A 23,853-nucleotide genomic window follows, 5' to 3' on the forward strand; every position below is an offset into this window, starting at 1 on the left:
CTTCAGGTGCTTTGGAGAACAGCCCGACTCCCACTTCTCTGTGGCAGCCCCTGAGATATTGGAACACTGCTATCATGTCTCCCCTAGTCCTTCTTTTCATTAAACTAGACATACCCAGTTCCTGCAACCGTTCTTCATATATTTTAGGCTCCAGTCCCCTAATCAACTTTGTTGCTCTTCTCTGCACTCTTTCTAGAGTCTCCACATCTTTTTTACATTGTGGTGACCAAAACCGGATGCAGTATCCCAAGTGGTATTAACACTTCACTTCTTTCGATGCAGCAGGCCTCTTATTATTACAAGGGGATGCAAAATGGTTTGTTCTGCTTGCATCCAAAGTCTTTTAAATGAGATCCATTGAATCCAAGTCTCACTTTTATGCAGTTCTGTGTGCCTAACTGATTGTGTATTTCATTGAAGCAGGTGGCATTCACCAATAAAGTATATGCAATAAATTCATTTGATAAGTCATTTCTTAACTTTAGCCTGCAACGCAGCTGCTCTAGGCAGGCCTAAGCATGTATTGTATTTCATCCAATTGCTGATACTGTGCCATCTGGATAGCAAGGCAATTTATCTGTTATGCAATGTGAAATGTTTGGCCCTTTGCCATTATTTATTTTAATTTCAGCCATATTCCCTTAAGGCTTTGTGTCACTACCTCTCACAGCTTATTTAGAACTCTGTATACCCTTAGAAGGGGAGAATATGGAGACTCAAAGAAGCAGCCACTTAATTATTATGATTATAAGTGTCTCAACTTTCTCAGGGAGAATAAAAGAAAGTTGGAAAAGAAGAAAGCAATCAGCTGCCTCTGGCAACTTTGGAAGCCGCTGGGGCCCCCAGGGATTGCTTTAAGCACCAGGTTCTTTGTTCCAATCATTATATTGTCATTACTGCAGGTGTCAAAGGAAATTACTGCAGTCCGAGTCACCCCAGGGGGAATGTCAGTTTGAGAGCACAGAATTCACAAATGCAGAAATGAGGATCATTATTTTTTAAAAGCCTTAAAACACCTGAACAGTGTCTGCTCAACTTTTGTTAATATAGTTTGTTAATGCAGGGAATGTAATTGCACCATCGGGTTGACATAATCCTAAAAAATATATTGATGGGTCTCTGGAAAGACAGGTTATTTTGTTCCCCTTGGCGTCAATCTGCCTGGGAAATCTATGGATGCTCAATTTTGCCTCCTGCTGGTGTACGCAAGAAACTGCACCAAAAGGCACACTTTCTTGTACCGGAGGGGAGTAAAATAACAACAATCATAAACAGAAAATACTGGGAATCCCAATGGATTTATCTCTTTGGGGTTGCAGGCAATCCCTGAAAGAGTTGGGGAATTCCTCTAGGGCCCTCCAAAAATTCCTGCTGAATTGCAATTTTTTAAAAACTAAATTACATTAAATATTTATCCTGCTCTTACTGCTTTTTGGAGTTCATCTCCCACTACCGCCCCGCCCAAAAAAAGTTTAGTCTAAGCTGTAGACCAAGCCCTTGCAGTACAGGTAATCCTTGCCTTATGACCCTAACTGCCGACAGTGTCCTGAAGTCTACCACCATCCTTAATCCTTCAAGTCTCATATATCCATCATATAATAATAGTGGAAGAAAAAAGAAGTACCTACAATAGAAGAATGGATATTGAAAGTTGCCAATTTGGCTGAGATGATATCAGCCTTTTTGAAAGACAATACGCAAGAAAGATACTTAAAGGAATGGGAAAAATGGATTGACTATATTCAAAGTAGATATCAGACTAAGAATTATCAGACTGTTTTTGAATGATTATGATGTATTATTTTTGATTGTTTTCGGGGGAAGTTAGGAATTGATGATTGTAGGGGTATAATTAAGTTGGGACGAAATTTTTTTAGCATATGTTTGTTTTATTTTTAACTATACCTTGTGCTCGTTCCGGAAAGTCGGGGGAGGGGTTGTGAAGGAGGGGAGGGGGGAAGGGAGGAAAAATTTTCTGTAAAACCTTTTGAATAAAAAAAAAATCTTTAGGGTGAATAAATGCTTACATGGCTAACATTCCTTAGTATGAATAAATGCTTACTGAAATTGAAAACCTGCAGTTTTGAATCTAATCAGGTAATCCACAGCTTACAACCATTTGGTCAATGAATTTTTGAAGTTCTGAACATCACTGGAAAAAGTGATCAGTCCTTATGACCATTGCAGCATCCCCATGATCATTTGATCAAAATCTGGGTGCTTGGCAATGTATTTACAATGGCTGCAGTGTCCTGGGGCAGGGCTCTCCAACCTTGGAAACTTTTAAGACTTGTGGACTTCAACTCCCAGAATCCCTCAGCCAGCTTTGTTGGAGAGCCCTGTTCTGGGGTCACAGAATTGCCATTTGCAACCTTTCCAACTAGCTTCCAACAAACAAAACCAGCGTAGGAATCCAGACTCATTTAATGACCACACAATTCACTTATCAACCATGATACATTAAAAAAAAAGACCGTAAAATGGGATTCAACTCACTGAACAACCGCCTTGCTTAGCACTTAGAAATTCTGGTCCTAAATATGGTCGTAAGTCGAGGACCACTTGCGCTTTATTTATGAGATTTGCCTACCCTTTTTTTTTAGCGGCTCTCATATAAAACACAACACAAATAATTAAAATAAGAGCTCCAGTCTCATTGGCTACTAAACTGAATAGTGAAAGCCACCAGCTAAAATTCATTTGATAGAATTTGAAGAGGTTGCAGTTAATCCCCAAGGACCTTCTAGCACAGCTATGTTTTCACTTCTTTCTGGAAGTCCACAAAGGAAGGGTGTGAGGCTGTCCTTGTGTCAGGGGACAAAAGCTGTCCCAGACGAGGAAATCTGTGATGGAAGACCCACCATTACAGCGTACTTTTTGATACAGACCCATAGCCTATGCTTCCTTTCAGATAGAATTTTTGTTGTTAGTTGCATAGTGATGTCCAACCCATTGGCTTTCCTGTCCTCTACCATCCCCCGGAGTCCATTTAAGCTCATGCCTACTGCTTCAGTGACTCCATCCAGCCACCTCATTCTCTGCCGTCCCCTTCTTCTTTTGCCCTCAATCGTTCCCAGCATTAGGCTCTTCTCCAGTGAGTCCTTCCTTCTCATTAGGTGGCCAAAATATTTGAGTTTCACCTTCAGGATCTGGCCTTCTAAGGAGCAGTCAGGGTCGATCTCCTCTATGACTGATCGGTTTGTTCGCCTTGCAGTCCAAGGGACTTGCAGGAGTCTTCTTCAGCACCATGGTTCAAAGGCCTCAATTCTTTGGCAACTTTCATAGCTATACATTGTAACTGGGAAAACCATAGCCTTGACGATACGGACTTTTCAGATAGAATAGACAGAAACATTTTGGAAAAAGCAGTCCCAAAAACACTCAGTCTTGAGCCATGGTAGCAACCACAGACTTAGCTCTAGTTCTTACAATCTAATAAACCAACATATGATTTAACTGTTTGGTTGAATCCTATTAGCATCTGCATCAATTGGGATTTACAGCTTAAGGCTGTATCAGAACCCAGACTATTCTGACTTAGCCAGAAAACTGTGTGTTGACAGAAACATGTTTCAGTGTGAGCGTATGAATGTGGAATAACACTACAATCCTTCACTTGTCTTTCAAAAGTAAATACCATTGACCTTAGCATCTTCCCCCAGTAAGGCAGCCCTCCAGATATGTTGAGGCTCAAACTCCAACAGCTTACATAATCATTTGCTTTGCTGGCTGGGAAGTTGGGAAACAGTTGTTCCAGTATAGGTTGGAAGTCCAGCTGGTTGAAAAAGCTTTTAGAAAAGAGCTCCACATTAAGGACAATAAATGCCACGGAATACAGAAGGATTTGACACTAGCTAGGTTGCCCTAAGGTCAGGGGTGAAATGTTCTGAGGTCTGCTACCAGTTCGCTTTGTTACTGGTTTGTTGTGCATGCGCACCGCAGGCACTGCCGCGCAACACTAAAAAAGGAGGCTTAAGACTTTCTAAGGTAAGTAGAACAGCAGGGTGAGGGAACAGCTGTGCTGCATAATTTAGATTCGCTACAAAGAATATAAATCGCGCAGCACAGCTGATCATTGGAAATACCGATTCGTCTGAACTGGTAGCATTTTTTGACTACCTGTTTGCCCAAACTGGTAGCTTTTATTACTACCAGTTTGCCTGAACCGGTAGCATTTCATCCCTGCCTAAATTACTAATCATTAGCCAACCTCATTTTAGCCTAGAATGTTGTGCAGAACAAGCCAGTGTGCCTAGTTTAGGTTTTAGTGCAAGCTCAGAATTAATGCCGATTTAAATAAAGGACAAGTTTGTGCAAGATAGTTGTAATAATATCTAGTGAGTTAAAGACCCTGCTCAAAAATATCACTGAAAAACACGCGGGTCACATCTATCTTCTTTTTTAAAGGCTTTTCTTCCTTGTTCTACACTTGACTTCTACCTGCCCTTAGGTCGGGCATAAAAGACCAAGACCATATATGAAGTTCCAATTAAACTGATTTATCAGTAATCATGCCTATGCGCAAGAATCTATTCTAATAGATTCTCTAATCTAATAGTGAGCACTATCTTGGCATTAGATAAGGACCAACTAAATTCAAGAGCAGTTGGACTTAGTCCATTTGTGGGTACTTATTGATTCTAGGCTGACTCCTTCTGACTCCGCCCAGGTTCCGCCACTCCTTCTCCCACACCTTGTCTGCAAATGACATAAACCATTAAGCCAAGCAGTAGAATGAGTTCAGTTTTTCAAGGGTCAGCCCATTTTTTCCTGATTGTCTATGGACCTGCACCTCATTGGCTGGGGAAATGGCAATGCCTCTTCAAGCCAACGTTTAAAATTTAGACAGGGGACACACCTTGGTCATTCTTGCAACTCTTCCTAGAACTGAATCATCAAACAATCAGTAAGTTGTCTTTAACTGGGCAGATAGGTTGTTGGGTACAGCAAACAGTTGAGCACTTAGTAAGCTTCCCTTCCCTTAATATATTTGTATAAGGATAGGATGGATTGCATGCATTTGATATTATGCCAGGAGACCTAGAGATCAGATGGTCTTGGGACAAAGTTTCATGATTCTTCAGATTTCTGGAGCGTAGAAAATGATAGCTTTTTGCAGCTCATTCTAAGACCTCATTTTTTAACTATAAAGTTTTACTTTGGGATGATGTGGTAGTAAAATATCCTTATTAAAAAGCTAAAACTCCTACTGGAAAAATACAGGTAATTGATACTCTCTTAGTCGTTTGTATATTTTCAAGGACACTTCAAGCATAATGTGATAAACCAGATTGTTTTAACTAGCTTGTTCTTTGCACACAATGCTAAGGCAAAAATCATGGTTTACAAACCATAATAGTCTGGTTCACAGATCCTGCTCTGCCGTAATGTAATGTTTGTTTTTGGAGTATATACACCGTTATCCAAAAGTCAGGATCTATATGTTTTATCGGTTTCTTTTCCATGTTACCATACTTAGGAATTTTCAAATGTCATGCATGATGAGTTAGAAAGCATTTAGAAGAAAATGGTAACCAATTGTGATATTTAATACATGTATATAATACTCTGTCTATGGCACCTGACTTTTGGTCCACCCTGTATCCATTGTACTGTGTTATGACTAAAGCCTGTAGATTGGTCGGTCATTATGAGCCAGAACTGAAGCTTCATACTAGCTCCATATTACCTACAATGTTTATTATGATCAATAATCCATCTAGAATAAGATATTAAATTATATAAAGACCAATATGGTAATCATAGATGTTTGATTACATGTCCGAACTGCTTCCGTGAAAAAATATCACGATATTGGTGATACTGTCATTGGAATCAGAAATTAAGAACTTTCTATGCTAAAGTTCTATCTGAGTCTTGTTGCAAGTTGAATGAAATGAATGAGTTCCATAGACTGTCTACAAAACTTACAATATGAGTGTTGGTTTTGATTTTTCTTGAAATCCCTGGACAAATCTTTTCAGGTAAGGGTTTTTTGAGTATCTGGTTCAGCGAACCAGAAGCATTTTTACTACTGATTCTGTGGGCATGGCTTGGTGGGCGTGGCCAACTTTTTAAAAACCCTCTTCAGCCGAAAAAATGCTTTTAAAAGTTAAAAAGGAGGGGAAAGAGAAGAAGCGAGGGAGGGAGGGGAAAAAGGAGAGGGCACAGCATTTTTCTAGGTAGACTCAATCTGAAGGCTACATACAGCCATCAAAACTGTTTGCTTTTAGCACACAAAGTTCCTTTAATTGGTTCAGCATTTTTTCCCCCTCAATTCAAATCTCAGCTTCAAGGTGTTTAAAAAGTGCAAGAGACAACAACAACAACAACAACAATTGCTACCTAGGATGCTGGCAGCAACCCGTATCAACTATTAGCACCAGTCAATGGTATTTGTGATGCCTTTTTGAATGTTCAGTTGACTGAGTTTAACGAATAATGTAAATAATAATAATAACCTGGCCATCGAAACTACACGGCTATGGATGAAACATGTAACAGTGATACCCATTGTCATCGGGGCACTTGGTACCATGTCCAAGAATTTTATAAGGTACATCAATAAATTGCAGCTTCCTGCAATAACACCGGCGGAACTGCAAAAAACTGCACTACTTGGAACATCGTACATCTTAAGAAGGTACTTAGTTGATACCTAGGACGCTGGCAGCAACCCGTATCAACCATTAGCACCAGTCAATGGTATTTTGATGCCTTTTTGAATGTTCAGTTGACTGAGTTTCATGTTTAATGAATAAAAGTTTATAATAATAATAATTCTAGCTAGATGTTCTACGCTAGGTTTTTTACATGATCTTATGTACCACCCATCTTTTTTTGCTAAACTCAAAAGTACAAAGCATTGTAGTCTTCCCCTGTAAAACTGCACACTATTTCCAAATCATTTTATGTGGATAACATAATTTGTTGCTCTACAGCAACACTCACCTGCAGCTAAACTTCCACGTGTTGATTGCAAATACTTACCTCAGACATCAGATCAGCAAGGGTGGCAGAAGACAGGTGAATAGATGAACAATCATGCTTCGTGAAAGTTTACTTGTTGAAGTTTGCATGGCTATTCTTACCTGTACAAGGGCATAAGTGCGCATTGAGATTTACAGGGAAAGCACTCTTGGAGTGTTGGGACGTTTCTGCACACTGGGCGGTGTTTGTTTAAGCCAAGCAAAAAAAAAGCACTGGGCTTTCCCAGAGGTCATAACTACTTTTAATTTTCTTCAGTGTTCAGGGCAGGAAGCACCGGTCCACACCCTGCTAGACTTCCTTTGGGGACCTTCCAAGGAGCAGATGTTCGAATTTGATAACGTTGCATTCAGCAGCAGGGACCAGGTGCTTCCTGAAGCTGAGAATAATTCAGCTGAGAAACCCATCTACCGTACAATCCCTGACATTAAGTCTTAAAATCCCTAGGATTGAAGTGTTAGACCAGGAGTCTCCAACCTTGGCAATTTTAAGACTTGTGGACTTCAACTCCCAGAATTCTTCAGCCAGCGTTGGCTGAGGAATTCTGGGAGTTGACATCCAGAAGCCTTAAAGTTGCCAAGTTTTAGCATTAGATAATAGTCTATATCAGGATTCAGCCAGTTCGCACCACTTCGGGAGAACCGGTTGTTAACTTTCTGAGCAGTTTCACAAACTGGTTGTTGGAAGAAATCATTAGAGCAGAGAACTGGTTGTTAAATTACTTGAATCCCATCACTGGTCTATATATATTCTCAGTCATCCAAGTCATCGTTGTCCCAAAGGTTGTTTTTTTTCCTTGAAGACATTTCGCTTCTCATACAGAACTGAAGAAGCTTCTTGAACGAGAAGCGAAACGTCTTCAAAGAAAAAACAAAGAAGCCCAGTTGCCTCCTGAAAAAGCACCTTTGGGACAGCATTAGATAGTGCACATAAATGAAAGCCCCTTTTCTTGGAGCCTGGCTTGGTTTCACTTATTTAAATATTGCTTTAAAGGTAGTGCTTGACTTATGACCACAATTGAGCCCAAAATTTCTGTTGCTAAGCAAGACAATTATTAAGTGAGTTTCGCCTCATTTTATGACATTTCTTGCCACAGTTGTTAAGTGAATCACTGCAATCATTAAGTTAGTAACACAGTTGTTAAGTGAATCCGGCTTCTCCATTGACTTTGCTTGTCAGAAGGTCATGCAAGGTGATCACATGACCCCAACTGGCAGTTGCCCAGCATCTGAATTTTGATCATGTGACCATGGGGATGCTAAAGTGTTTAAGTTAGTTTCAGTTTCAGTTTCAGCTTTAACTTTTTTTGTCATTATGGTTAATCTGGGTGTCCTACGAATAGAATATAATTACGGTGATAAAAATAAGCTTAAAATATATGCAAAGCACCAGTACAAAGGAATCTTGGAGGTCATCTAGTCCAACCGCATGTTCATGAAGGAAACCCTATACCATTTCAGACAAATGGTTGTCCAATCTCTTCTTAAAAATCATCAGTGTTGTAACACGCACAATTTCTGGAGGCAAGCTCTGGGGCCTCTGGTGGCTCAGACTGGTAAGACAGTCTGTTATTAACAGCAGCTGCTTGCAATTACTGCAGGTTTAAGTCCCACCAGGCCCAAGGTTGACTCAGCCTTCCATCCTTTATAAGGTAGGTAAAATGAGGACCCAGATTGTTGGGGGCAATAAGTTGACTTTGTATATAATATACAAAAGGATGAAGACTATTGCTTGACATAGTGTAAGCCGCCCTGAGTCTTTGGAGAAGGGCGGGATATAAATGCAAATAAAAAAAAAAAAGCTGTCCCACTGACTAATTGTTCTAACTGTCAGGAAATTTCTCCTTAGTTCTAGGTTGCTTCTTTCCTTAATTACTTTCTACTCATTGCTTCTTGTCAGGCACTTTGGAGAATAATGTAAAGTTTGTTACTACCGATTCTGTGGGCATGGCTTGGGGGGTTAATGTGACTGGGTGGGCTTGACCAACTGTTGTTACTTAGCATTCGACCAAAGAGGTTGTAAAAATGCTTAAGAGGTTCTGGTGACAGGCAACTCATCTGGGAGCACCAGAGAGCCTTTTTGTTTTTTTTTTACAACCTCTTCAGCTGAAGAGGTTGTAAAAATGCTTTTAAGAGGTTCTGTGAACAGGCAAGCTGATCTGGGATCATCAGAGCTTAAAAGCATTTTTCAGCCGAATCTCCTTTTTCTCTCTCCTCTCATTTCCATCTCCTTCCTTCTTTTTCCTTCCTTCCTTCTTTCCTTCTCCTCCTTCCTCCCTCTCATTTCCACCTCCTTTCTTTCTCCATGCTTTCTTTTCCTCCATCATCTTTTCAGCCGAAAAAAAATGCTTTTAAAATTAAAAAAAAACAAAAAACCCAACCTCTGATGATCGCGCGGCTCAGCTGGGACGGGGGGATAGGGTAGGGATTTTTGTACCGGTTTTCCGAACCACCCATCACCATTGCTACCAGATTGGGCAATCCGGTCTGAACCAGGAGCATTTCACCCCTGCTTGACTCCCTCTTCTTTGTGACAGCCACTAGTCCTTCTATTCATTAAACTAGACCTACCCAGTTCCTGCAACCATTCTTCTTATGTTTTAGCCTCCAGTCCCGTAATCATCTTTGTTGCTCTTCTCTGCATTCTTTCTAGAGTCTCCACATCTTTTCTTACATTGTGGCGATCAAAACTGAATGCAGTATTTCAAGCGTGGCCTTACCAAACCATTATAAAGTGGTATTAACACATCACGTAATCTTGATGCTATCCTTCTGTTTATGCAGCCTAGAACTGTGTTGACTTTTTTGACAGCCAACATGAGATGAAATGAGCACTACAACCTTGTTGTGTCTCACCCTTGATGTACCATGTAGCAATCTAAGAAGAAAAAGGTGGTGCTTGATTCATGAAATTTCATTGGTTTGGCATCTTTGTGGTTAAGAATGGACACTGGTGCTATTAACCAGAAGGAGCCTTTTAAAAGCATTTTTCTTCGCCAAAAAATGCTTAAAACAACCCTTCCCTTTAAGAAAGTCAAGGGAAAAAACAAAAGGAGATATTTTTTAACAACCGGTTCTGTGGGCATGGCTTGGTGGGCGTGGCCAACTTTTTAAAAAAGTAAAAAAAATAGTTCTCACAATTGCACTTCACTCAGCTCATCATTGGAACTTTTTTTAAAAAAAAAAATTACTACCGGTTCAGCGAACCAGAAGCATTTTTTACTACTGATTCTGGCGAACTGGCCCGAACCGGTAAAATTTCACCTCTGGCTGTATCCCAGGATTATTTACAGCAGCAAGAGGAGTGACCTCTACAACCCACAAAATTGCTCCGTTGGCAAATGACACACCATGGGGGGAGGGGGAAAACAGGGTCATGATTGGAGCATAAATTACGTAGGGTCAGAGCTGGCTTCATTTGGGAACATGCAGACATGAAGGTCCTAATAAACATCTGGATTTCTTTTGAAGCTTGGCTCGAGATTCATGATTTAATTAGGGAACCCTGAAAACATGATTTTGGCATCATGATGTTTACCAGATCTAACAGTACTCAAATTCCTTGTCATTTTTTGCAACAAGTTCTTGGCAGAGAGGTCCCAACACACCTGAAGACATCCAGGGGATTTCTTGGTAGAGCATTCATAGTGGAAGATGTATCCTATCCCATTGAGTTTGTAGGGATTAAGTGTTTTGTTCCTAAAAGCCATGGACATCACAACACACACAATTTGTTCGTTTCTCTTTCAGATCATGAGAGTCCTCGATTTGTCAGTGAAACCTGGTGACTGCATCAAACTGAAGGGGAAAATTCATCAGGGGGCCAAGAGGTTTGTATGATTAATTGGCTTTTAGGCAGGTCTGAAATGACGTTAGGTCCTTTCTGGCTTTGGGCAGATTTAAAAAGTCTTCCTTTTCCACTTCTGTTGCTCCTATAAATATTATTAATGTAGTGTTTTCATTAGCGGTGAGCTTAAGAAACACAGTTTGCGAACAGAATGTCTTAAAATGACCAACAATGGATATGAAATGACATTGAAATGATTGAGCACCTTGACAGGCACCATGGTTTGCTGGTGTGGAGATGGATAATGAGCCACCTTCAATCTGTTTTCAACAATGCAGCCTTTTTTAAAATATCCCCAGATTTCCCCAAAGTCATTTTTGTTTTGCAAATCTTTGTAAGCATGGGGGGGGGGGAGGACGAGAGAATGTGGTCATGATCAGGGGTGCTATTCAGCAGGTTCTGGGGAACTGGTAGCGGAAATTTTGAGCAGTTCTGAGAACCGGCAAATACCACCTCTGGCTGGCCCCAAAGTGGGGTGGGAATGGAGATTTTGCAGTATCCTTGCCCCAGGAGTGGGGAGGGAATGGGGATTTTGCAATATCCTTCCCCCAGGAGTGGGGTGGGAATGAGGATTTTGCAGTATCCTTCCCCTGCCACACCCACCAAGCCACATCATGCCCACCAAGCCACGCCCACAGAACCGGTAGTAAAAAAAAATGAATTCCACCATTGGTTATGATGAGCAGATAATGTGATTGATAAATGTAATGATTGAGTTCACATAGTGTACTGTGATTTGGTGAATGAACCACAATACCCACAAAACTGGTCTATCTTCAGCAGGAAATTACCCCCTAAATTAACTTTGGCCCCATCCACTGCAGTCCACAACTGAAATTTCTGAAGTTGCCTTAAGAAACAGCTTGGATTACAGTGTTGCTCAACCTGGATAATTTTAAGATGCGTGGCTGTCAAGTCTCTGAATTTAGAATTCAAATCCCAGAATTCAGCCAGCATCCATGGCTGGGGAATTCTGGGAATTGAAATCCTCAAGTCTTAACATTCAGTGGCCCCCAACTTTTTGGGCACCAAGGACCGGTTACATGGAGAGTGTTTTTTTCTGCGGACTTGGGGGGGTGCGTGATTGTGTACATTGTCTGTAGTGTGGCCCAGTTCCCTGCGGGCTACGGACTGGAGTTAGGCCTGGAGGGTTGGGGAAACCGGCTGGGTGGGCATGGCTAGGTACTCATGTGACTGGGTGGGTGTGGCCAGGTGGTCATGTGACTGGGTGGGTGTGGCCAATTTAGCAGTCAATTTTGCCAATTTAGCAGTCCATTGAACAATACACAGTCTTTGAGACTGTGGCCAGGGTGGTGACGGTGAGGGGAGCATGTGGGAAACGGCAGCATCAGAGCTCTCCCTGGCTCTTCCCCGAAGTCGCTGTGGCCTAAGTGGGGAATCCCATGTGAAGCTGCCGGGCAATCCCATGTGGAGAAGGGGGCGGCCGCTAGCAGAGAGGGGAGAGTGTGAAGTTGCTGCTTTTGGGACGAGGGGAGCGAGACGCAGCTGCTCACCTGCCCATCCTCTGGCCCAGGAGCATGTGGCTGCACTGGCGGCATGACCCGCCTGCCTGTGGGCCTCCCCCGCCCACCTGCGCCGTTCGGCCATACCTTTGCGGCAGCTGTAGTATGGTGAGCATTGAACTGTTGAAATGAGCAGAAGTGGGAAGTGCAGTGGAAGATAAGGGCGACTGCTGGAGAAAGGGCGATGTGGGTGGCGCAGCTTTGCAGTAGGCAAGGCACCTCCTCCCCAGGGCCCCCATCAGCCAGGAAAAGCCAGACACGTGGGGAGTGGCTGGGAGGAGAGAGGGGCTGGGAGGAGAGAGGGGCGGGGCTGAACCCCACCACTCCATGGGCCAGATACATTGGATCGGCGGGCCGTATCCAGCCCACGGGCCGTAGTTTGAGGATGCCTGTCCTGCAGGGAAAAGCAAGCCGTGGTAGACCAGTTCCTCCAGGAGTCAACCCCAAGGCTTGCCATCCCTAAATGAAGAAAAGAAAAAAGGGAAAGAATGAATCAAACTGTCGTGTCCCACCCCCACTCCGACGAACGAGTCAAGGAAGTCCGTAACAAACTTGGCAACGAAGCTTCTGCAGCTTGCCAAGTTCCTTCGAGGTTTATCAGGGCAGGCAAGAGTCCAAGTTGTGACTTCAGCGATAGGGTCCGATATAAGACTTTGCTTGACTCAAGGTTGGAATGCCAAAAGCAGGTCCTTTATATAGGCTGTGGGGTGTGGCTCCATGACTCAGCATTTATCCAGGCCTGCCCCACCCGTCCTTCTGCTGGCGTCGCCTCTCAGATCTCTGGAAGCGAGGGTCCACCCACGCTGAATTGTCTTCAGCTGGATCTGCTGTCAGCGTCTGGGAAAGGGAGGGGTCAGAGGGAGTAGACCCGGGTAATTCTACCATCTGGCTGGCTTCCTGCTCTGAAGGCTGAGCCAAAGGAACACACGCTGTATGAGTGAGGTTTATCAGACTTCTCCTTTCACTCCTTGAATCCTCTCCGGGCATGGGGCCAGGGCCGGGGGCTGGACAGGCCGTTCATCTTCATTATCAGACTTGGAGTCTGATAAAAGGCCCGGTTGGAGACGGGAGGGGCCCGGCTGAGGAGAGGAAGGAGGACGAGTCACAACACAAACCTTGTGATGGACAAAATCCAATCTGAAGAGCAGCCCAAGCAACCAGCCTAGCCTCGCTGCCAAACCACTGAAAATGGGACTGCAATTTTTGAAACTGGCTTACGCAACGTGTGTTTAATGTGTGTCGCCCTTCTCTTTGTTCAGTTTTATCATCAACTTAGGTCGTGATGATTCAAATCTGGCCCTTCACCTGAGCGTTCGCTTTCAAGCCCAAGGAGACGTCAAGAAGGTGGTGTGTAATTCCAAATCAAATGGTCAGTGGGGTGCGGAGGTACGGCCATCGATATTCCCGTTCCAGGAAGGAGCTGAAATCAAGGTCAGGAAGAACATTTAAGGCACTGAAGTGTCAGTTCAAAAGATGTGGGATCTCTTTAAAAAAATGTGGTTGGGCGTTAAACAGGAATCCTTTCTCTGAACCTTCACCTCATTTTCCTGACTTGCTCCATGTGAAAGGCCACTAGAGGCACCATGTTGACAAGAATGTTAGCTGTTCACTTTTTTTTTCTCCCAAGGTAGTGAGGACTCTCAGGTTGTATCCACTGCTTAGATTAAAATGAAGTTGAATAGCAATAGCAATTAGACTTATATACCGCTTCACAGCCCTCTCTCAGCGGTTTACAGAGTCAGCACATGGCCCCCAACAATCTGGGTCCTCATTTTCCCAACCTCGGAAGGAGAGTTAGCCTGCAATGCTGCATTCCAGTCACTGAGTCATCGCGGCTCTTCATATTGCCCTTAATCATGCAATTTGATTGGTTTTTATCCATTAGAGTTAGGTAAAGGTAAAGGTTCCCCTCACACATATGTGATAGTCGTTCCCGACTGTAGGGGGTGGTGCTCATCTCCTTTTCAAAGCCTAAGAGCCAGCACTGTCCGAAGACGTCTCCGTGGTCATGTGGCCGGCATGACTCAACGCCAAAGGCGCACGGAACGCTGTTACCTTCCCATCAAAGGTGGTCCCTATTTTTCTACTTGCATTTTTTATGTGCTTTTGAACTGCTAGGTTGGGACAAGTAATGGGAGCTCACCCCGTTACGCGGCACTAGGGATTCGAAGCACCGAATTGCCGACCTTTCGATCGACAAGCTCAGTGTCTCTTACCCACTAAGCCAACACGTCCCTTCCATTAGAGTTACTTCTTCTGTTAAGCTTTGTACCTAATAAAGGTAGTCTGCACTTAGCAGAATTAGCCTGCAATATTGAATTCTAACAACTGTACCACCGTGGCTCATAGATTTTTCTGAGACTTCTCAAGGGAAGCTGTTCCAGTGGTTGATTGCTCTCACTGTCAGAAAATTTCTCCTTATTTCTAGGTTGAACCTCTCCTTGTTCAGTTTCCATCCATTATTCCTTGTCTAGCCTTCAGGTGCCTTGGAAAATAGGTTGAGCCCTTTCTCTCTGTGGCAGCCCCTCAAATATTGGAACACTGCTATCATGTCTCCCCTGGTCCTTCTCTCCACTAGACTAGCCATGCCCAGTTCCTGCAACCGTTCTTTATATGTTTTAGTCTCCAGCTTACAAAAGGTGATCACACGACCCAGGGACATTGCAGCCGTCATAAATATGAACCAGTTGCCAGGCGTCCAAATTTTAATCATGTGACCATGGGGATGCTGCAATGGTCATAAGTGCGAAAAGTGATCATAAGTTACATTTTTTCAGTGCTGTTACATTTTGAATGGTCACTAAATGAATTGTTGTAAGTCAAAGACTACCTGTATTTTATTTCACAGCTTTAACAGTAACAGAGTTGGAAGGGACCTTGGAGGTCATCTAGTCCAACCAAGGGGTGAAATGCTCCCGGTTCAGACCGGATCGTCCGATTTGATAGCGATGGCGGTGGGTGGTTCGGAGAACCGGTAGCAAAAATCCCTTCCTCCCACTTTCCTCGCAGTTGATGCCGCGATCATCAGAGGTTTTTACTTTTAAGCATTTTTCTTCGCCAAAAAATGCTTAAAAAGTTTTTTAAAAATTCCAATGATCAGCTGAGTGACGTGCGATCATTGGAACTTTTTTTTTTTTACTTTTTAAAGTAAAAAAAATAGTTCTCACAATTGCACTTCACTCAGCTCATCGTTGGAACTTTTTTTAAAAAAAAAAATTACTACCGGTTCAGCGAACCAGAAGCATTTTTTACTACTGATTCTGGCGAACTGGCCCGAACCGGTAAAAATTCACCTCTGGCTGTATCCCAGGATTATTTACAGCAGCAAGAGGAGTGACCTCTACAACCCACAAAATTGCTCCGTTGGCAAATGACACACCCTGGGGGGAGGGGGAAAACAGGGTCATGATTGGAGCATAAATTACGTAGGGTCAGAGCTGGCTTCATTTGGGAACATGCAGACATGAAGGTCCTAATAAACATCTGGATTTCTTTTGAAGCTTGGCTCGAGATTCATGATTTAATTAGGGAAACCTGACAACATGATTTTGGCACCGTGATGTTTACCAGATCTAACAGTACTCAAATTCCTTGTCATTTTTTGCAACAAGTTCTTGGCAGAGAGGTCCCAACACACCTGAAGACATCCAGGGGATTTCTTGGTAGAGCATTCATAGTGGAAGATTGTATCCTATCCCATTGAGTTTGTAGGGATTAAGTGTTTTGTTCCTAAAAGCCATGTACATCACAACACACACAATTGTTCGTTTCTCTTTCAGATCATGAGAGTCCTCGATTTGTCAGTGAAACCTGGTGACTGCATCAAACTGAAGGGGAAAATTCATCAGGGGGCCAAGAGGTTTGTATGATTAATTGGCTTTTAGGCAGGTCTGAAATGACGTTAGGTCCTTTCTGGCTTTGGGCAGATTTAAAAAGTCTTCCTTTTCCACTTCTGTTGCTCCTATAAATATTATTAATGTAGTGTTTTCATTGGCGGTGAGCTTAAGAAACACAGTTTGCGAACAGAATATCTTAAAATGACCAACAACGGATATGAAATGACTGAGCACCTTGACAGGCACCATGGTTTGCTGGTGTGGAGATGGATAATGAGCCACCTTCAATCTGTTTTCAACAATGCAGCCTTTTTTTAAATATCCCCAGATTTCCCCAAAGTCATTTTTGTTTTGCAAATCTTTGTAAGCATGGCGGGGGGAGGACGAGAGAATGTGGTCATGATCAGGGGTGCTATTCAGCAGGTGCTGGGGAACCGGTAGCGGAATTTTTGAGCAGTTCCGAGAACCGGCAAATACCACCTCTGGCTGGCCCCAGAGTTTGGTGGGAATGGAGATTTTGCAATATCCTTGCCCCAGGAGTGGGGAGGGAATGGGGATTTTGCAATATCCTTCCCCCAGGAGTGGGGTGGGAATGGGGATTTTGCAGTATCCTTCCCCTGCCACACCCACCAAGCCACACCACGCCCACCAAGCCACGCCCACAGAACCGGTAGTAAAAAAAAATGAATTCCACCATTGGTTATGATGAGCAGATAATGTGATTGATAAATGTAATGATTGCGTTCACATAGTGTACTGTGATTTGGTGAATAAACCACAATACCCACAACACTGGTCTATCTTCAGCAGGAAATTACCCCCTAAATTAACTTTGGCCCCATCCACTGCAGTCCACAACTGAAATTTCTGAAGTTGCCTTAAGAAACAGCTAGGAGTACAGTGGAACCTGGATAATTTTAAGATGCGTGGCTGTCAAGTCTCTGAATTTAGAATTCAAATCCCAGAATTCAGCCAGCATCCATGGCTGGGGAATTCTGGGAATTGAAATCCTCAAGTCTTAACATTCAGTGGCCCCCAACTTTTTGGGCACCAAGGACCGGTTACATGGAGAGTGTTTTTTTCTGCGGACTTGGGGGGGTGCATGATTGTGTACATTGTCTGTAGTGTGGCCCAGTTCCCTGCGGGCTACGGACTGGAGTTAGGCCTGGAGGGTTGGGGGGGGGAAACCAGCTGGGTGGGCATGGCTAGGTACTCATGTGACTGGGTGGGTGTGGCCAGGTGGTCATGTGACTGGGTGGGTGTGGCCAATTTAGCAGTCAATTTTGCCAATTTAGCGGTCCATTGAACAATACACAGTCTTTGAGACTGTGGCCAGGGCGGTGACGGTGAGGGGAGCATGTGGGAAACGGCAGCATCAGAGCTCTCCCTGGCTCTTCCCCGAAGTCGCCGTGGCCTAAGTGGGGAATCCCATGTGAAGCTGCCGGGCAATCCCATGTGGAGAAGGGGGCAGCCGCTAGCAGAGAGGGGAGAGTGTGAAGTTGCTGCTTTTGGGATGAGGGGAGCGAGACGCAGCTGCTCACCTGCCCATCCTCCGGCCCAGGAGCATGTGGCTGCACTGGCGGCATGACCCGTCTGCCTGTGCGCCTCCCCTGCCCACCTGCACTGTTCGGCCATACCTTTGCGGCAGCTGTAGTATGGTGAGCATTGAACTGTTGAAATGAGCAGAAGTGGGAAGTGCAGTGGAAGATAAGGGCGACCGCTGGAGGAGGGGCGATGTGGGTGGCGCAGCCTTGCAGTAGGCAAGGCACCTCCTCCCCAGGGCTCCGTCAGCCAGGAAAAGCCAGCCACGTGGGGAGTGGCTGGGAGGAGAGAGGGGCGGGGCTGAACCCCAGCACTCCATGAGCCAGATACATTGGATCGGCAGGCCGTATCCAGCCCGCGGGCCATAGTTTGAGGATGCCTGTCCTGCAGGGAAAAGCAAGCAGTGGTAGACCAGTTCCTCCAGGAGTTAACCCCAAGGCTTGCTTTCCCTAAATGAAGAAAAGAAAAAGGGAAAGAATGAATCAAACTGTCGTGTCCCACCCCCACTCCGACGAACGAGTCAAGGAAGTCTGTAACAAACTTGGCAACGAAGCCTCTGCAGCTTGCCAAGTTCCTTCGAGGTTTATCAGGGCAGGCAGGAGTCCAAGTTGTGATTTCAGCGATAGGGTCCAATATAAGACTTTGCTTGATTCAAGGTTGGAATGCCAAAAGCAGGTCCTTTATATAGGCTGTGGGGTGTGGCTCCATGACTCAGCATTTATCCAGGCCTGCCCCACCCGTCCTTCTGCTGGTGTCGCCTCTCAGATCTCCGGAAGCGAGGGTCCACCCACGCTGAATTGTCTTCAGCTGGATCTGCTGTCAGTGTCTGGAAAAGGGAGGGGTCAGAGGGAGTAGGCCCGGGTAATTCTACCACCTGGCTGGCTTCCTGCTCTAAAGGCTGAGCCAAAGGAACACACGCTGTATGAGTGAGGTTTATCAGACTTCTCCTTTCACTCCTTGAATCCTCTCCGGGCATGGGGCCAGGGCCGGGGGCTGAGTCATGACAGGCCGTTCATCTTCATTATCAGACTCGGAGTCTGATAAAAGGTCCGGTTGGAGACGGGAGGGGCCCAGCTGAGGAGAGGAAGGAGGACGAGTCACAACACAAACCTTGTGATGGATAAAATCCAGTCTGAAGAGCAGCCCAAGCAACCAGCCCAGCCTCGCTGCCAAACCACTGAAAACGGGACTGCAATTTTTGAAATTGGCTTACGTAATGTGTGTTTAATGTGTGTCGCCCTTCCCTTTGTTCAGTTTTATCATCAACTTAGGTCGCGATGATTCAAATCTGGCCCTTCACCTGAGCGTTCGCTTTCAAGCCCAAGGAGACGTCAAGAAGGTGGTGTGTAATTCCAAATCGAATGGTCAGTGGGGTGCAGAGGTACGGCCATCGATATTCCCGTTCCAGGAAGGAGCTGAAATCAAGGTCAGGAAGAACATTTAAGACACTGAAGTGTCAGTTCAAAAGATATGGGATCTCTTTAAAAAAAATGTGGTTGGGCATTAAACAGGAATCCTTTCTCTGAACCTTCACCTGATCTTCCTGACTTGCTCCATGTGAAAGGCCACTAGGGGCACCATGTTGACAAGAATGTTAGCTGTTCACTTTTTTTTTCTCCCAAGGTAATGAGGACTCTCAGGTTGTATCCACTGCTTAGATTAAAATGAAGTTGAATAGCAATAGCAATAGCAATTAGACTTATATACCGCTTCACAGCCCTCTCTCAGCGGTTTACAGAGTCAGCACATGGCCCCCAACAATCTGGGTCCTCATTTTCCCAACCTCGGAAGGTGAGTTAGCCTGCAATGCTGCATTCCAGCCACTGAGTCATCGCGGCTCTTCATATTGCCCTTAATCATGCAATTTGATTGGTTTTTATCCATTAGAGTTAGGTAAAGGTAAAGTGTTGTGTGTCGTCCGCTTTCACCACAGCCGGGGCCTTCTTATCTGCTTCCGAACGCTGAAGAATGTCCTAGTATGCCCCCCGGCCCCAGCCCTGGCTCCATGCCCAGACAGGCTGAGGAGGAAGAAGTACCTCCAGCCCCCAGCTCTGGCTCCATGCCCAGGCAAACGGAGCAACTAGACCCCTCCCCCTCCCGCACAGCATGTGAGCCTGAGGAAGGTCAATTACCAACAGCTGCAGACTGGTGTGACCTTCGCTTCAGAAGAATTGATAGGCGGCGGCGACAGTAGGAAGGGAGGGGCAGGCCTGGATAAGTGCTGAGTCATGGAGCCACACCCCATGGCCTATATAAAGGATCTGCTTTCTGGCATTCTCTGAGTCAGGCAAAGTCTAACATATCTTGCTGAAGTCACTTTCTGGTCTTCTGCCTGCCTTGAGAACTTTGCTAGAACTTTGGCAGAGCTGCAGAGGCACGCCTGATTCGGATTTCCCTGACCCGGCCGTCAGCGGAGGAGTGGGACACGACATAAAGATTCCCCTCACACATATGTGATAGTCGTTCCCGACTATAGGGGGCGGTGCTCATCTCCTTTTCAAAGCCTAAGAGCCAGCACTGTACGAAGACGTCTCCGTGGTCATGTGGCCGGCATGACTCAATGCCAAAGGCGCACGGGGCGCTGTTACCTTCCCACCAAAGGTGGTCCTTATTTTTCTACTTGCATTTTTTATGTGCTTTCGAACTGCTAGGTTGGGACAAGTAATGGGAGCTCACCCTGTTACGCGGCACTAGGGATTCGAAGCACCGAATTGCCGACCTTTCGATCGACAAGCTCAGTGTCTCTTACCCACTAAGCCAACACGTCCCTTCCATTAGAGTTACATCCCCCTTATTTAATCTGAAAACTCAAGTCACTTCTTCTGTTAAGCTTTGCACCTAATAAAGGTAGTCTGCACTTAGCAGAATTAGCCTGCAATATTGAATTCTAACAACTGTACCACCGTGGCTCATAGATTTTTCTGAGACTTCTGAAGGGAAGCTGTTCCAGTGGTTGATTGCTCTCACTGTCAGAAAATTTCTCCTTATTTCTAGGTTGAACCTCTCCTTGTTCAGTATCCATCCATTATTCCTTGTCTAGCCTTCAGGTGCCTTGGAAAATAGGTTGAGCCCTTTCTCTCTGTGGCAGCCCCTCAAATATTGGAACACTGCTATCATGTCTCCCCTGGTCCTTCTCTCCACTAGACTAGCCATGCCCAGTTCCTGCAACCGTTCTTTATATGTTTTAGTCTCCAGCTTACAAAAGGTGATCACGCGACCCAGGGACATTGCAACCATCATAAATATGAACCAGTTGCCAGGCGTCCAAATTTTAATCATGTGACCATGGGGATGCTGTAATGATCATAAGTGCGAAAAGTGATCATAAGTTTTTTTTTCAGTGCTGTTATAACTTTGAATGGTCACTAAATGAATGGTTGTAAGTCAAAGACTACCTGTATTTTATTTCGCAGCTTTAACAGTAACAGAGTTGGAAGGGACCTTGGAGGTCATCTAGTCCAACCAAGGGGTGAAATGCTCCCGGTTCAGACCGGATCGTCCGATTTGATAGCGATGGCGGAGAACCGGTAGCAAAAATCCCTTCCTCCCACTTTCCCCCGCATGCCCAGCTGAGCCGCGCGATCATCAGAGGTTTTTTTTTACTTTTAAAAGCATTTTTTCTTCGGCCAAAAAAAATGCTTTTAAAAGTTAAAAAAAAAAGCCTCTGATGATCGCGCGGCTCAGCTGGGATCGTCAGAACCCTTTCAAAGCATTTTCTCTACAAGCTCTTCAGCCAAAGAGGTTGTAGAAAAAATGATTTTAAAAGTAAAAAAAAAAAGTTGGCCACGCCCACCCAGTCACATTACCCCCCACCAAGCCATGCCACAGAACCGGTAGTAAAAAAATTTACATTTCACTCCTGGTCCAACCCCTTCCTTATGCTGGAGATCTATACCAGGGATTCGAACATCCAAACTGCCGACTTTTCTGATCGACAAGCTTAGTATCTTAGCCACTGAGCTACCTAGTCAAGCTGATTTATTCCCATAACCTATTCCCATAACTGGAGCAATGGAGACTATGTATTCGGTCATCCATAGGCAAAACTATATATACACACACACACATGTTTTGCCTATGGATTTGTTTTCTGAGGTTTTCGCGGGTGTTTGTATGTAGATCTTTGGTTATTCGGGTTTTCTCCCGCGTAAAATTGGAAGTGTCTTGGCGACGTTTCGACGAAGTCTCATTCGTCATCTTCAGGCTTCAGCTTCGTGCTTCTGGGAGCAATGTGTGATCGCAGCTGTTTCTTCCTTTTAACTGCTAGTGGGGGTTTGAACTGATTGGGTGGGAGCTTGGCTGTGCTCTGATTGGATGGGGGTTTTTTTGTGCTCTGATTGGCTGGGGGTGTGTCCTGTGTTGGTGGGGGCTTGGACACAGGACACACCCCCATATATATATGGAATTAACTTGTTGGCTTGTTCTTAACAGATGTGCCTCTGCTACCAATCTGGGGAGATAAAGGTGAAGATTGATGGACATGAAATCAGCTTCCCCAATCGTCTTGGCCTGAATTCTGCCCAATTCTTCTCAGTGGATGGAGACATGAGCCTTCTGTCTTTCAAGTGTTCATGAAACATAGTCACACTTCCACCCTGTGGATTTCCTGAATAAGATACAAAAAAGGCGAATGAATAAGTCGTTTTGACTTCTGTCTCAGTTTCTTTTTTATTCCTTTTAAAATAATAATATGAAAGAAATAACACATTAATATAATTATGGTAAACATGCATGCATTGTCAAAAAGAAAAAAAAAGAAAATGATTTTAAAAAGTGGAAAAAAATACAACCGAAAAGAACAAAAAAGGTATCGTAACAAACTTATTACTCTAAATATACTTATTTAATTCCAATATTCAAGTCTATATTTCTAGTATAAACCTACATATATATGTGTGTGTATGTGTGTGTGTGTATGTGTATGTGTATGTGTGCATGTGTATATATACATACATATATACACACACACATATATGAGGGGTGAAATGCTCCCGGTTCGCACCGGCTCGCCTGATTAGGTAGCGATGGCAGCTGCTGGTTCGGAAGACTGGTAGCAAAAATCCCTGGCCCCGCCCCCCCTGCCTCTGCTCAGCCGCACCATCAGCAGAGGTTTTTTTTTTTACTTTTAAAAGTTTTTCTTCAGCCGAAACATGCCTTTAAAAGTAAAAAAAAAAACCCTCTGATGATCAGAGATCATCAAAACCCTTTAAAAGTTTTTTTTAAAAAAACCCTCTTCAGCCGAAGGGGGAAAAAAAACAAACAAACGAGGTTTTAAAAGCTTCTTCTGGCGATCCCAGAGGAGTTTCCTGATCCTCACAGCTTTTAAACTCACTTTTTAACAGCCCGCACTTACAAGAGCCCCCACCCATGCCCAGCCAATTCCCCCTCCTCACTTACCTATAATTACTGCTCTTTCGGGCTGGCAACGCCACTCTTTCTTCAGCTACTGAAGAAAAAAAAAAGCTTGCTTTGACTTCCTGCTTTGCTGAATGAGGAACTTTGGGAGTTGAAGTCCACAAACTAAGTAAGGTTGGAGACCCCTGTTCTAAAAAAATAAAAAAAAAATTAATAAAATAAAATATTTGTGCAGTTTTCTGAGATTTGGTGTGTTTCTGTAGTGTTTCACTCTAACTACACAAACACACAAAATCTCACAAAGCTGTATGTGGCATTGTGTGTGTGTGTGTGTGTGTGTGTGTGTGTGTTGTGTTGTGTGTGTATAAAGTATGAAAGTGTGAGGTTCCTGCTTGTTGCAGGGACCATTTTGGGTGAAGTGCAGCTGCTTTTACATTGTGTGTGAGTCAGTTGTGTTGTATTTTGTGTGTGTAAAGTGTGAAAGTTGGTTTTTCGTACCTCTTATTGTTTTGTATACCTTATTTATTATTTTTATTATTTATTGTTATTGGCCACGCCCACCCAGTCATCTGACCACCAAGCCACACCCACCAATTAAGCCACGCACACAGAAGCGGTAGGGAAAATTTTTAGATTTCACCCCTGATTATACACACAGACACACACACACACATCGATACATACATATACCAGTGGTGGGTTTCAAAATTTTTTACTACCAGTTCTCTGGGTACGGCTTGGTGGGCATGGCATGGCTTGGTGGG

At 44.2% G+C, this 23,853-nt stretch overlaps 1 protein-coding gene across 1 annotated transcript; it reads left to right on the forward strand.

Moving 5' to 3' along the window:
• Positions 1-4,722: 4,722 nt before the first annotated feature.
• LOC131190163 (16 kDa beta-galactoside-binding lectin-like) lies at positions 4,723-22,525 on the forward strand. Its single transcript, XM_058167214.1, has 4 exons — positions 4,723-4,906; positions 10,737-10,816; positions 13,616-13,787; positions 22,166-22,525. The coding sequence occupies exons 2-4, from the start codon at positions 10,740-10,742 to the stop codon at positions 22,307-22,309; spliced, it is 393 nt and encodes a 130-aa protein (XP_058023197.1). The 5' UTR covers positions 4,723-4,906; positions 10,737-10,739; the 3' UTR covers positions 22,310-22,525.
• The last annotated feature ends 1,328 nt before the right edge of the window (positions 22,526-23,853 follow it).

This window comes from Ahaetulla prasina, chromosome 2, assembly GCF_028640845.1.
Source record: "Ahaetulla prasina isolate Xishuangbanna chromosome 2, ASM2864084v1, whole genome shotgun sequence".
Lineage (NCBI taxonomy): Eukaryota > Metazoa > Chordata > Lepidosauria > Squamata > Colubridae > Ahaetulla > Ahaetulla prasina.